The sequence below is a fragment of the Bombina bombina genome, chromosome 2 (genome assembly GCF_027579735.1).
Source record: "Bombina bombina isolate aBomBom1 chromosome 2, aBomBom1.pri, whole genome shotgun sequence".
In the NCBI taxonomy this organism is placed as follows: domain Eukaryota; kingdom Metazoa; phylum Chordata; class Amphibia; order Anura; family Bombinatoridae; genus Bombina; species Bombina bombina.
The window spans coordinates 1,088,685,445-1,088,701,123 of NC_069500.1; the positions used below are offsets into that span (position 1 = coordinate 1,088,685,445).

A 15,679-nucleotide genomic window follows, 5' to 3' on the forward strand; every position below is an offset into this window, starting at 1 on the left:
CTGGGACATAAAACTCCTACATATATATATATATATATATATATATATAGAGAGAGAGAGGATCATGTGACAGCATTTTCTTAGCAGGCACTGGGGCTGAGGAGAATAGAAGGTGGTTTCTCTAGAGGCTTGTATAGACTCAATCACGCAGTAAACTTAACATTACACTGTTAATGTGTTTAATTTACTTAGACCGAGCTGATTATAAGAGGGCTCAGGGAGTGTGATTGATTTGTGTACTTCCTAATATGCGGTATTGCACTTTGCCCCAGGCTTACAATGTAGGGTTCAGATCTCCCGGAGTACTATTTCTAAAGATAGTAATGGCAACCGGGAGAGGTGTGTGGTAACACCCACAACGGGCGGGGTTATGTTATGCACCGTTTTGGATCGCAATTTTCTATCTCTCGGCAGATTCAGGGATTGTCTGTTATCACGCCCACGAGGGGCAGAGTTATGTTGAAGCCGACTGAGACTGAACTCGCTACATTCCTTATCGGATGGTTGAGCGGTTTTTCCTTTCTAGCACAATACTTAGTGCTGTCATTAGGTGGGTCCGGATTGCGCTCCGGATCTGCCTGGGAACTGTTATGTTGAATTTAAGCATGAAGTTCTGATGGATCACCTCAGCAAGATTTATCTGAGGTGTACGTAGGTGATATGATACTTGCGTGCTATTCTAACTTTTTTCTGCGCACAAAAATAAAAAGTTGCAGATTAAAATTTAAAGAAACAGTAATGTTTTTTTTATCTGTTAATTTTATTAAAGGAATTTCAGCTATTTCTTTGTTAATTCATCCATTGTGACTTTGGATGGAACAAAAGCACAAAAAAATAAAGAGACAGTTACGTTTTTTTTGCGTGTAAATTTTATTTAAAAAAAAATTCTGAACCTACTCCCTCTAAAGTGATTGCTGTTTAGGAGTCTGTTGACAATGGTCAAGTTATGCCACAAATTCCTCCTATAGTGTCCCACAAAATGTTATGGCCCACATGCAGTGCCCTGCGCTTCCTTTTACACTCCACTTGGAGTTATGATGCATTATATGTTTTTCCCACGATGTAGAAAACATTACTTGAGGAATTATTTCAGTAGTTGCTATTCCTAATGGTTCCTCCATGTTACTGAAGGAGGAAGATACTTTGGGATTATCTGAGAGAGAATTCTCAGACTCAGATGGAATTGTTACTTTAGGAGTTTTTAATCTATCCTGGGCAACCCCAACATAGTACATCCAGTAAAGACATTTCCGGTGTACTCTATACTAGTGCGTCCAGTGAATTATAAGAATGGACGCATTCCCTATATTTACAAAACTGTTTCCCATCGCCGACTCAGCTAAGGAGGCTGGACAAACTTTCCCTAGGGGGGACGGAGTAGTTTCAGCTTAGCTAAGTGAACTACTATACCCTTAGAGGATAGTTGTTTTTGTTTTTTTTAAAGGTCCTATGGACAAAAATTACAAGTGGGATGTACACTAGGGCTTGCAATGGCAACCAGGTGTGTACTTGACTACCGTCACTAGTGCGACGGCAGATTGGTTTGATGCGTTATCTGATGCTACTAAGTTGGAAACTTCCCTGGATAAAATCCAGGACAGGATAAAAGCTTTCAAATTGGCTAATTCTTTTATTTCAAATTCTTCCCTTCAACTTATCAAACTGGGAGCATATGTTGCTCTGTTCCAGCTCACAGAGCTTTATGGTTAGAGCCTTGTTCTACGGATATATGCTCTAAGTCTAAGCTTTTAGTGATTCCTTACAAGGAGAAGACCCTGTTGGGCCCTGGCTTCATGGAAATAATCTCTTTTGAAAATTTAAAGATTTAAAAAAAATAAAAAATCATAGCCTGCTGTTGAATCAAAGACAGCATGAAGGACATGCCCCCGATCCGGGATCCGATCTTCTAAGGGGCAGACTTTCCGTCTTTGCTCAGGCTTGGGTTCGAGATCAAAAGCTTTCCTCCCAGAGGCAGGTTTTCTGTTTTCAAGATTATCTGTAGATCAGACAAAAGGAGAGGCATTCTTACACTGCGTAGGAGACCTCTCAGACCTGGGAGTGATTGTTCCAGTTCCAATACAGGTACAGGTTCTGGGTTTTTTATCCCAATCGGGTTGTGGTTCCGAAAAAAGGAGGGAACCTTCAAACCACTTTTTGATCTCAAGAGTCTACACAAATTTCTTAGTGGGCCGTCCTTCAAGATGGAAACTATTCGTTTCATTCTTCCTTGGATCCAAGAGGGTCAATTAATGACAACAGTGGATTTAAAGGATGCTTACCTTCATGTGCCATTCACGAGAATCGTCTCGAGTTCTAAGGGTTGCCTTTCTAGACAAACGCTTCCAGTTCATGGCTCTTCCTTTCGGTCTTGCCACAGCTCTCAGAGTTTTCACAAAGGTTCCGGGATCGCTGTTGGCGGTGCTTTGGTTACGGGGCATTGTAGTGGCGCCCTATCTGGACGACATCCTAGTCCAGGCGCCATCCTTACAGCAAGCAAGATTTCACACGGACATGGTGTTATCCTTCCGTGATTTCATGGGTGGAAGGTAAATTTGGAAAAGTGTCCTTTAGTCCCAAGCACAAGGGTAACTTCTTGGGAACCATAATAGATTCCATATCAATTAAGATTTTTCTGACAGAAGTCAGGAAATCAAAGATTATCGATACTTGTATAGTCCTTCAGTCCGCTTCTTGGCCTTCAGTGGTTCAGTGCTTGGAGGTAATCGGGGTGATGATGGCGGCATTGGATATCATTCCGTTTGCTCTGTTCCGTATCAGACCTCTGCAGTTAAACATGCTCAGACAATGAAACAGGGATTATGCAGGCTTGTCTCCTTGAATAATTCTGGAACAGGAGACAAGGAACTCTCTTCAGTGGTGGTTGTCTCTGGATCATCTCTCCCACGGTGCCTGCTTTCGCAGACCATCTTGGGTGATTGTGACAACAGACACCAGTCTTCTGGGGTGGGGAGCAGTCTGGGGCTCCCTGAAAACTCAGGGAGTTTGAACTCAGTCAGAGTCTGTTTCTGTTTCTATAAACATTCTGGAGCTGAGAGAGATCTATAATGCTCTTCTGGCCTGGACTCTGTTAGTCACGGTCCAGTTTGTCAGGTTCCAGTCGGACAACTTAACTTCAGGCTTACATCAATCATCAGGGAGGAACGAGGAGTTCCTTAGCGATGACAGAGGTAGCCAAAATAATCTAGTGGGCAGAAGTCCACTCTTGTTTCCTATCGGCGATCCACATCCCAGGGGTGGACAATTTGGAAGCGGATTTCCTGAGCAGGCAGACTTTTTATCCAGGGGAGTGGGAACTCCATCCGGAAGTGTTCTCAAACATAGTTCTCCAGTGGGGTCAACCAGAATTGGATCTCATGGTGTCCAGTCAAAATGCCAAGCTCCCGAGATACGGGTCAAGGTCCAGGGATCCCCCAAGCGGAACTGATAGATGCCCTTGGATTTTCAGTCTAGCATACCTACTTCCTTCGTTTGCTCTTCTTCCTCGGGTAATTACTTGAATCAAACAGGAGAGGGCTTCAGTGATTTTCATAGCTCCAGCTTGGCCTCTCAGGATTTGGTATGCGGATCTGGTGGAGATGGTATCTCTACCGCCTTGGAACTTCCGTTGAGGAAGGACCTTTTGATTCAGGGACCCTTCCTTCATCCAAATCTAGTTTCTCTGAAGCTGACTGCTTGGAGATTGAATGCTTCATTTTATCCAAGCGAGGGTTTTTTCTGATTCGGTCATAGAGACCATGATTCAAGCTTGTATGCCTGTGACTAGAAGGATTTACCATAAGGTTGGCATAAATACCTTTCATTGGTGTGAATCCGAGGGCTACTCATGGAGTAGGGTTAGGATTTCTAGAATTTTGTTTTTCTCCAAGAGGGTTTGGAGAAGGGCTTCTCAACGAGTTCTCTGAAGGGTCAAATCTCTGCCTTATCTATTTTGTTACGCGAACGTCTGGCGGATGTCCCAGATGTTCAATCATTTTATAAGGCCTGTGTTCAAACCAGTTACTCCTTCATGGAGTCTTAATTTTGTTCTTAAAGTTCTTCAGGTTCCGTTTGAGCCTATGCATTCCTTAGATATTAAGTTACTATCTTGGAAAGTTTTATTTCTTGCAGCTATTTCTTCTGCTCGAAGAGTGTCAGAACTCTCAGTATTACAGTATGAGTCACCTTACCTTATTTTCCATTCAGATAAGGTAGTTTTACGTACTAAATTAGGATTTTTTTCCTGAGGTTGTTTCTGATCGGAACATTAATCAGGAATGACTTCTGCACAATTTGGACATGTCAGTGCTTTAAAGTTTTATTTACAGGCGTCTAAGGACTTTTGCCAGTCTTCTTCTTTGTTTGTGGTTTTCTCAGAAAAAAAAAAGAGTCAGAAAGCTACGGATACTTCTCTTTCTTTTTGGCTGAAGAGCATAATAAGTTTTGTTTATGAGTCTGCTAGACAACAGCCTCCCTAGAGAGTTACGGCTCATTCCAAGGGCTGTTGCCTCCTCATGGGCATTGCAAAATGAAGCTTCTGTAGAACAGATTTGCAAGGCTGCAACCTAGTCCTCTCTTCACACTTTTTTTCAAGGTTTTACAAATTTGACTCTTTTGCCTCGGCTGAGGCTGAGGCTGCTTTTGGGAGAAAGGTTCTTCAAGCAGTGGTGCCTTTCCGTTTAGGTTCCCTGTCTTGTCCCTCCCTTATCATCCGTGTACTCTAGCTTTGGTATTGTATCCCACAAGTAAGGATAAAATCTGTGGACTCATCGTGTCTTTAAAAAGAAAAGAAAACCTGATAAATTTATTTCTTTTTAGACACGATGAGTCCACGGCCCGCCCTGTTCTCTGAGACAGGTTATTAATTTTTGTAAACTTCAGACACCTCTGCACCTTGGCTTTTCCTTTCTCTTCCTAACTTCGGTCGAATGACTGGAGTGGGAGGGAAGGGAGTAGCTATATATAGCAGCTCTGTTGTGGTGCTCTTTGCCTCCTCCTGCTGACCAGGAGGTGAATATCCCACAAGCAAGGATGAAATCCGTGGACTCATCGTCTCTAAAAAGAAATAAATTTATCAGGTAAGCATAAATTTTCTTTTTATATTTTTACATTTACTGGTAATTTTTTGGACACATCCATTTCACATTGTTCGCACATCCTTATCGGACATCTTTTACATATTTTTTCACATTTTTGACAATATTTTTTACTATATATATATATATATATATATATATATATATATATATATATTGCTATTTTTATGTGCATTTTGAGTTTTTTTTATGTAATGTTATATATACACTTTAGCCCACTCTCTAGTGAGGCGCTCTACTTGTGTATTACTATTGTTTAGAATCTGATTAGGAGATTTTTAGAGCAGCCTGTATATTTATAGAGTATTCTTTTAGCGTGATAATATTCTTATCACTCTGATAATTACAGAAGGCCTCTGCTTAACCAATTAAACAACTTTTACTCTAGATTTGACAAGTAATAAAGCATATATAATATCTGTAGATTTTGGTTTATAGTTTGTTATAGACAGGAGATCTTTCCAGACTGTAATACTGTTGTTTGCAGCAAAAAGTTGTTCAAATTTACCTTTTTATATTGTTTTTAGCAGCCTTAACTTGAACAAATATTGAGCTTTTTTTTAAATGCTGCTTCTTTGCCATTCCTATAAGCTTCCTCTTTAACAGAGCCCCTTAGCTCTTGAGTAGACCAAGGTTTATTATTATTATTATGGAATTTACGTACAGACTTTGTTTGAATAAATACTCCTCCACAAATGCCGATATGAGAGGGGACTGTATCAGCATAATTTTCTACATTTTCATTGCTATTACCAAAAATACTCCAATCGTGTATTCAAAACAATCCTTCAATTTCTTAATAATTATCATTTGTCCATAAATGCACTGATTTTACTTCAGGTTTGATAGATTTAAGATAAATAAGTGAATGATCAGACTTGCTAAGAGGAGCATAAGAAACAGCCTGATATGCATTTTTAATTACACAGTAGCAGTGATCCAAAATCTTTCCATTGTGAGTAGAACATTTAATTAGTTGTTTATATTTAGGAAGTTCTGTATCCCCAAGAATGAAGTGATCCTCTAAGGGAAGCCTCCTTTTTAATGTGGTGGAAGGGGTGTGAACAGTTTCTGTTTATTGCTTTTGGACAGGGAGTCTCTCACATGGTAAGGAGTACCTAGGATTTGAGGCAAGATCTAGAAATGGCTGTATTTTATATTGATTTTCTAGTTTTATCCAGAATAGTAACATCACGATTTTCATTAAAAAAACAAAAACAAACTGTGGTTTATCCCTTTAAATTAAATTTTTTGTCTAGCATAATTAATCCACATTTCCTACAATTAAAAATTATGGTAACTTCTTATCCTATGATCAAAATAATAAATATGTTATGTTACCAAACCGAAAACAAATTTTACAGGTACATAATTTTCGCAATTACCATCTTTTTTTGTGCGTGTCTCTTAGAAAATCTAGCCTATTTGCTTTGTCTACATCTCAGTGAGCAACAAAAAATGTTAATCATTTGAATACTCAGTGATCAATAGAATTATTGCGTTCCTCAGTGGGACATGTTTTAATTAGATTAGAATCATATGGGAAACCTCATAATTAGTAGACAACTTAACAGATGTTAAATATTTCAGATTTATTCTAATACAATAACTGACATGGGGTAGAATTAATCAAATTACTCTTAGCCACACTTGTGTGTTTTCACCATTGTTTTGAAAAGATAAAGCATATTTATAAAAAAAAAGTTCTCTCTTTATGTCACTAATTTGTGGATTTTTTTTATAGTAAATCTTTCTACGACGTACTTTTAAAATGACTATTTTTTTTTGTCACCCAGGCAAGCTGTATTCATTGCACTCTTGGTTAAAGCTGGTGTTATTTCTGAAAACAGTACCTGGGACTGGAAGAGTGTGAAAGATGTGGCTACAGGGCTACAGGTACATTTGATCCATACTGTGAAGCAGGACTTCATGTTTCCCTCTTCTGTAGAACATATGTCATAATAAAAGCTAAACCTGTTGCAATACAATGCAAGTAAGAAACATTAAAGGGACAGTCTACACCAAATTTGTTCTTATTTAAAAAGATAGATAACCCCTTTATTACCCATTCCCCGTTTTTGCATAACCAACACAGTTATATTAATATGCTTTTTACCTCAGTGATTACCTTGTATCTAAGCCTCTGCAGACAGCCTCCTTATCTAAGTGCTTTTGACAGACATGCAGTGTAGTCAATCAGTGAAGATTCCTAAATAACTTCACGGGAGTGAGCACAATGTTATCTATATGACACACATGAACTAACACTGTCTAACTGTGAAAAACTTTCAAAATGCTCTGAGCTAAGAGGCGGTTTTCAACGGTTTAGAAATCAGTTTGAGCCTAGCTAGGTTTAGATTATCAAAAATACCACCAAGGGAACAAAGCAAATTTAATAATAAAAGCCAATTGGAAAGTTGTTTAAAATTGCATGCCCTATCTGAATCATGAAAGTTTAGTTTTGACTTTACTGTCCCTTTAAATACAAAGTATATTTGTACACTTTTGTACCTGTTAATCAAGCAGAAAAAAGAACCTGATGAAAATCACAAGCATTTTCTAAAATACACTTTATTATTATTATTCCTAATCAGGCGGGTTTGTTTTTTTCTGTTTTCTTCATTATTTCTCACTCACCACTTAAAGGGACAGTCTAGTCAAAATTAAACTTTCATGATTCAGATAGGGCATGCAATTTTAAACAACTTTCCAATTGACTTTTATTATTAAATTTGCTTTGTTCCCTTGGTGGTATTTTTGAAAAGCTAAACCTAAATAGGCTCAAACTGATTTCTAAACCGTTGAAAACTGCCTCTTAGCTCAAAGCATTTTGAAATTTTTTCACAGTTAGACAGTACTAGGTCATGTGTGTCATATAGATAACATTGTGCTCACTCCCGTGGAGTTATTTAGGAGTCTGCACTGATTGGCTAAACTGCGTGTCTGTCAAAAGTCAGAGATAAGGGGGCAGTTTGCAGAGGGTTAGATACAAGGTAATCACAGAGGTAAAATGTATATTAATATAACTGTGTTTGTTATGCAAAACTGGGGAATGGGTAATAAAGGGATTATCTATCTTTTTAAACAATAAAAATTCTGGTGTAGACTGTCACAGGCATTTTAAAGGGACACTAAATACATGCCATGCACCTCCCTTTAACATTTAAATAATATACATTTTTCTGAGATTTTATAAAGTTTAATGTCATCTTAACTTCTTTTTTTCAATAATCAATTGTTAAGTCATCATGTGGCCACTCCAAAAAGTTTTTTAGAATTTTTAGGCTGCCTCTTTGTTTTGAAGTAATTTGTCATGGGTGCCGCCATTATGACTAGAGGGAGGCAGGCAATAACCTTAATATTATGCTTATGAAGGGCTAGATTACAAGTGGAGCGCTAACAATTACACGCAAGCAATAAGGGGTTTATCCAGGGTGTCTGTTTTTCTTCATAAATGGAAAGAGTCCACAGCTGAATTCATTACTTTTTGAAATTCAGAAATTGGCCACCAGGAGGAGGCAAAGACACCCCAGCCCAAGGCTTAAATACCCCTCCCACTCCTCTCATCCCCCAGTTATTCTTTGCCTTTCGTCTCAGGAGGTTGGCAGAGAAGTGTAAGAAGTTTTCGATAGTCTCTTATGGAGGGTAGTACTCTTCGGCATGGGACTGGAGTTTTAAGTAATCCTGTCAGTCTCTCAGTGAGAGCATGGGTGAATGTTAGAGTCTGGAGATGCAGAGAGAGTCTTTCTGCGAACCCATCCCAACTCATATTAACAGATCCACAAGCAATCAGTGTTGACGAGTTTTGCTGCCTGCTTTCTTCTCTCAAGTCCATGGCAGAAGCGATGCTACTATCTGTCACACTTGAAGGGCCGTGTTCCTGTTCCACGGCGTAGATTCTGGTAAGATCGTTTCATTTCACTTTCGTCATGATTGTATTGTAATGCAAATGTTTTCCAGAGAGGCTACCATCTTTCGGGACTAACTATACCTCAGGGTCTCAGTAAGACTCCTTTTGTATCTTGTAATCAAGGGTTAATATCTCCTAAGGGGGGTTATTGAACAGGGTTTTTTTTAATCATGTTTGTTATTTGATTCGACCTGCTTATGTGTAGTGTTACTTAGGCTCATGGCTTTGTGGAACATAACGGCCTTTGGAAATGGCGCAGCCTTTACGGTTGGGCACGCTTTTTCTGGACTGTATGATCACCTGGTGACCGGGCGTGGTCACGTTTTGGCTCTCCATTTCCGCATTCTTGACCGTGTAGCGACGGAAGATTTCTGATCCACTGATGTCTGGTTCATAGGGGGTGGTGAGTGCCTCAGCCATTGTGGGTGTCAGGGGCCGTTTCAATTTTCTTATTTGCTCCGTTTCTTTTGTATCAATATTCCAGTTATGGAGGATTCTAATATTGTGGAGACGGACGTCTCTAGTTCAGATTCTGCTTCTTGTGAAGAATACGAATTGGCTCAAATGATACATGCCTATCAGTTATGTTCCGAATGCATTTTTATAGTGCTTAATTCCTCTGGATCGGGGAATCAAGGGGCCGCTGACCCGTCTGCCTCTGAGGATTCTGTTCCCCAAGTGGCAAGTTCCCTACCACCATCTCTTACTACGCATGCAGGTATACCAGATTTTGCTTATCCTTCTCTGGAAGGTGGCTAGTTCCCTCCGCAGGTTATGGCACGGTTCTGCATGTCCATAATTATGGCGCTAGCTCATCTGCAACTCCCAGAAGTGTGCTTATGATATTGTACGTGATCCGTTAACTGGGGCTCCTCAGGCGTGGGATGGTCTTGTCCATCTCTCCGGGGGAACAACTGTCCCTGAGGCTTGAGGGGGTCAACCTTCGGGGCCGGGGACGTCTTTTGCTCCGGCGAAGGTATGCTGTGCCTTTCGTTATAGACTGGCGCGCCTTCGTATCCTACTGAGGCACGTTTTAGCATTGTTGGAGGATCCCATCCTTAATGGATCATGGAATTCTCAGTCTTCTCCTTCGAATAGCTGGCAGAATTAGATGTAAGAGAATGAAGTAATTTTCTTATAGTCTTGTTTATTGAGTATCCTTTTCCAGTTTACACCTTGGAAGAACAGGATCCCTGTGGGCTGGTCCTGCGGGTGTGTCTGTTCTTCTTGAGCGATACCTATGGGTTGCCTTTTCCTTTATTTTAATCCAGTAAGGATGATTTTTATTTGGTTTGAGCTCATCTTTATTAATATTTCCTTCAGGAATTTTTTTTTCTGGAATAGATACTCACGATTTTCGATCGCACTGTTTACTTCGTTTGTTCTAGTGTGAGGACATGTTTAGTCCTATGTTTGTCTGTCTGTTGTTTATTTCTCCATTTCTGGGGGTGACTATATTCGGCATTGACAGTGATGACCCTTGGTTTCAGGCTGGTCCTGATTGGGTTCAGATCCTTCTGTCTTGCGGCCTTTTTCAGACAAGTAGCGCCTGTTTTGCCTGGCTGGTCCTGTTATGGCGCAGAGTGCTTCACATTATTATTTGTGTTATTTCTTGTTTTTATTTTACAAGTTTCAACTAAGCATTCTGAGAGGACCTGAGGGTCAGTAAGGCATGGGGGATTGGTTCAGTCCTTACTTGCCTTTCAAGCTGGTCGACTGGGACTCGGTGAAGTTCCACTGTGACACACTCAGTTGTTTCCGATATTTCATCTGGATAGTATTTCCTTCCCCGCATGGGTTGGAGGTTTGGAGGACTTAGGGCCTCCTTGCCGCTGGTTCCTGGCAGTTTTGCCTTTCAGGGGTTCTTTGGAATTGTCCCTTTTTTGGGGCTTGTTCCTTTTGAGGTTCTCTTCCTTAGTGTCGAGACTCTGGACTATGTCCGTTTTTGTCCTTAGCGGTTTTGACAGCCTTATGGTGAGGGCCATGTGGCTATTTCCTTCTTCAAGAGTTTATTTTCTCCCTATCTGGGACATTAGGCTGTGTTGTATCCTTTTCCCAGCTTTGCTTAGGGGGTTTTTTCTACCGGGGTTTGGAATGCTCTGCATTCTTTTTCCTTGGGTGTGGTCCTCTGGTTACGTACTCTGAGGAGATATGGAGACTGGCTTTTGTTCTATTCGCTCTTCGGTGACTTTGTCCTCTGTGTTCTCCCTGGGTTCTAAACTCTGTCGTGCCTTAGCTCCTTTTTGAAGTGTTGGACTCCTGCAAGGGGTGTTCTCTTCCTTTTGGGTTAGGATTTATGAGTGAGTCTTGTCCCGTTCTCCGGGTTAGTCCAGTTATTCCCCTGTGGGGTCTGATTCTTTCAGATGGGGTATATTTTGTTCCTTTGGGTGTTTGTTTTAAACAATTCTGGGGCTTGGACCAATAGTTTTTTTTGGGATCCTTCTGGATGTCCGGAAGCTTATGATCCTATGGTTGGTTTGGGGCAATACAGTTTTTTACAGGAAACATAGGCTATGGCTTAAGGACTGGCTTGTTGAGCCTGCTTGCAGCTTGGTCAGGTTTTCTGTTTCGGAACGCTCCTTATGGTTTGCCTTGTCCTTTGAATGATGTATGCTCCCATTCAGGGGGAGTTCTTTTGTGTTCATCATGACGTCTGGATGATTTTCATTCGGCTTTTGTTTTCTTCAGACTAGGGCTCATGTTTTGTGAGCATGTGTGCTGTTCATATATATGCTCTTCCCTTTGGGGGTGGTAGTTTGTCCTCCTATGAAGGGGGGGTTTCCTCTTTGTTGTCCTGTACTGTGGAGGACAGGAGGTTGCAACAGGTGTTTTTATTCTCTAAAGGAGAGCAGTCTGCTCTTCTGGGGTTGTTCTTTTCCATCTGTGGAGATTGAAGTCTTCATGTTGAGACTGTCATAAAGGGTTGTGCTAGGTCTTCTTACGGATCTACTGCATTTTCCTATGTTCATCTCCTATGAGGTTATCCTTGGGAGTACCTATTGAAGGAGCTTTGGGTTGGTATCCGAGCTCTGTTTGGGTGGCCGAGTTCATCCCATTCCGTCCTTCCCTGGGGGCTGGTGATTGGGGTCCTTTCTGTTCCCCTGTTTTTCAGACCTGCCTGTCTCTTGGGTTGGTCGGATGTTGGAGCAGGATCTGACATCCATTGTTCGTTCGTCTGGTCATTTGAGGTTCGGTTAGCCTTCTTGAGGTTCTGTGCTTTCTTCATGTTCAGGATATGTGAGAAGGACTGGCGGCCTTTGGATAGCCTGTGATGCACCCACTGCTTAGTGGATGTTTAGTAGTCTGATGGTTTTGTCTTTGATATCTATCTTCAGCTGCTCTTTACTTGCCTGCAAGTATGCTGTTTTCAGAGTCATCCTGGTATGACTGTGGCGTGTGGTGTTGTCTCAGATGTTCGCTTATCTGGGTTTGCTGCACGTGTTTTGTTTTCTGAATATTTCAATATTAAAAATGAGAAATCCTACGACTTGAGGACCCCATCTTAAATTGTTTTTAGGGTGCGGTTGCACTGTAATTAGAAGTTTTCTTCTCTGTTTTCAGATTCTGGTCTTAACCTTGTGGTTTCTGTACTATCTGGGGTCTGGGTGTGGCCTCCCTTATTTCTCGAGACCGGTTAGGGTCTCTGGGAGCTTAACTCGGTTCTCAGAGTTCCATATTTTATATCGGAACTTGTTGCACCCTATTTAGGGTCTTTTCGGGAATCCTTGATTTTTTTTTTCTTCCATGTCTTCTCCCTTTTGGAATTTTTCGGTAGTTGACCCCTTTCTCTAGTAAGGTGTGTGTGTGTGTGTTGTTTGGGACCGGCTGCTGGGCGACGGTGTCTCCTGGAGGCGAGTCTATTTCTGCGGTCTCTAGCAAGGCTTATGGACTGTCTGCGGGTCAGTTTCCTCGGCTTCGGACGAAACAGGTTTTTTTGTGGGTAGAGATTGTAAGCCTGGTGTCCTCAGAATGAACCCTCCCGTTTTAGCATTCAGTGTCCTCTATAGCTTGGGTATTGTTTTCCCAAAAGTAATGCAGCTGTGGATTTTTTATCACAAGCTTTTCTCTCTGTAATAAAGGTTTTGTATTACTGGACTGCTCTGGATAAGTGGAAATCTTGTTCCTGTATATGATGAGGATAATTTTCTTTTATTTACATTAAAAGATAGTCAAAATTAAGCTTGAATTATTCAGATAGAGCATGTTATTTTAAGACACTTTTAAATTCACTTCTATTTTCAAATGTGCTTTGCTCTCTTAGAATATGCACATATCCTACACTATTGGGAGTTAGCTGTTGATTGGTGCCTGCACACATTTGTCTCTTGTGATTGGCTAACTAGATGTGTTCAGCTAGCTGCCAGAAGTTTAATACTGTTCTGTAAGGAAAGGATACCAAGAGAATAAAGCAAATTTGATAATATAAGTAAATTGTAAAGTTGTTTGGAGTTGTATGTTCTATTTGAATAATGAAAGAAAATGTTGGGGGTTTCCTGTTCCTTTAAGGGAGACATTGGTGTGTCATGTGCATCACAAAAAGTAAGAGATATCCCATAAATTAACAAATGAAAATGAAAAAACACTGCAAAATACATTTGAACTTTACATTTCAACGCATAAAATGTCATTATTGCAAGTAAAACATTATTGCAATATACATTCATTATTTATTTTACAGCCTTTTGTGCTAAAATGAATCTAAACAATGTGTTTGTTTCACTTTCTCCCAGAGAGGCGTGGGTTAATACTTTAAAGGGACACTGAACCCAATTTTTTTTTTCTTTCATGATTCAGAAAGAGCATGCAATTTTAAGCAACTTTCTAATTTACTCCTATTATCAATTTTAACATACCGCAAATCCCCTTACGTCAATTGCGTATACTATCTTTTTAATGGGATTTTCCTAACGCCGGTATTACGAGTCTTGGAAAAAGTGAGCGGTACACCCTCTCCTGTCAAGACTCCTACCGCATTTAAAAGTCAGTAGTTTTATGGGCTAATGCCGTAACATAAAACTCTTAACTAAAGTGCTAAAAAGTACACTAACACCCATAAACTACCTATTAACCCCTAAACCAAGGCGCCCCCCCCCCCCACATCGCAAACACTTAAATAAAGTTTTTAACCCCTAATCTGCCGACCGGACATCACCGCCACTTAAATAAATGTATTAACCCCTAAACCGTCGCACTCCCGCCTCGCAAACACTAGTTAAATATTATTAACCCCTAATCTGCCATCCCTAACATCGCTGACACCTACCTACATTTATTAACCCCTAATCTGCCGCCTCCAACTTAGCCGCCACTATACTAAATTTATTAACCCCTAAGTCTAACCCTAACACCCCCTAACTTAAATATAATTTAAATAAAACAACATAAAATTACTATTATTACCTAAATTATTCCTATTTAAAACTAAATACTTACCTGTAAAATAAACCCTAAGCTAGCTACAATATAACTAATTACATTGTAGCCATCTTCAGGTTTATTTTTATTTTACAGGCAAGTTTGTATTTATTTTAACTAGGTAGAATAGTTATTAAATAGTTATTAACTATTTAATAACTACCTAGCTAAAATAAATACAAATTTACCTGTAAAATAAACCCTAACCTAAGTTACAATTACACCTAACACTACACTATAATTAAATTAATTACCTAAACTAACTACAATTAATTGCAATTAAATTAAATAAACTAAAGTACGAAAAAAAAACCCCACTAAATTACAGAAAATAAAAAAATAATTACAAATTTTTAAACTAATTACACCTAATCTAATCCCCCTAATAATATAAAAAGCCCCCCAAAATAAAAAAAATCCCTACCCTATACTAAATTACAAATAGCCCTTAAAAGGGCCTTTTGCAGGGCATTGCCCCAAAGTAATCGGCTCTTTTACCTGTAAAAAAAAATACAATATCCCCCCAACATTAAAACCCACACACCCATCCCTACTCTAAAACCCACCCAATCCCCCCCTTAATAAAGCCTAACACTAACCCCCTTGAAGATCACCCTACCTTGAGACGCCTTCACCCAGCCGGGCACAAGTGGTCCTCCAGAGGAGCAGAAGTCTTCATCCGATCCGGGCAGAAGGGGACCTCTAGACGGCCAGAAGTCTTCATCCAGGCGGCATCTTCTATCTTCATCCATCCAGAGCAGAGCGGGTCCATCTTGAAGCCAGCCGACGCGGAGCATCCATCTAGACCGACGAATGATGGTTCCTTTAAATTACGTCATCCAAGATGGCGTCCCTTGAATTCCGATTGGCTGATAGGATTCTATCAGCCAATCGGAATTAAGGTAGGAAAAATCCTATTGGCTGATGCAATCAGCCAATAGAATTGAAGTTCAATCCTATTGGCTGATCCAATCAGTCAATAGGATTGAGCTTGCATTCTATTGGCTGTTCCAATCAGCCAATAGAATGCGAGCTCAATTATATTGGCTGATTGCATCAGTCAATAGGATTTTTCCTACCTTAATTCCGATTGGCTGATAGAATCCTATCAGCCAATCGGAATTCTAGGGACGCCATCTTGGATGACGTCATTTAAAGGAACCGTCATTCATCAGGTAGTAGTCGGTCTGGATGGATGCTCCGCATTGGCTGGCTTCAAGATGGACCCGCTCCGGGTGGATGAAGATAGAAGATGCCGCCT

General features: G+C 40.3%; 1 protein-coding gene across 1 annotated transcript in view; it reads left to right on the forward strand.

Moving 5' to 3' along the window:
* The window catches only part of TMEM184C (transmembrane protein 184C), a 74,994-nt gene that overhangs the window by 51,624 nt on the left and 7,691 nt on the right, over positions 1 to 15,679 (forward strand). The window contains exon 8 of the mRNA XM_053703719.1: positions 6,890 to 6,989. Within this exon, the coding sequence (XP_053559694.1) occupies positions 6,890 to 6,989 (100 nt within the window). The remainder of the gene's footprint in view (positions 1 to 6,889; positions 6,990 to 15,679) is intronic.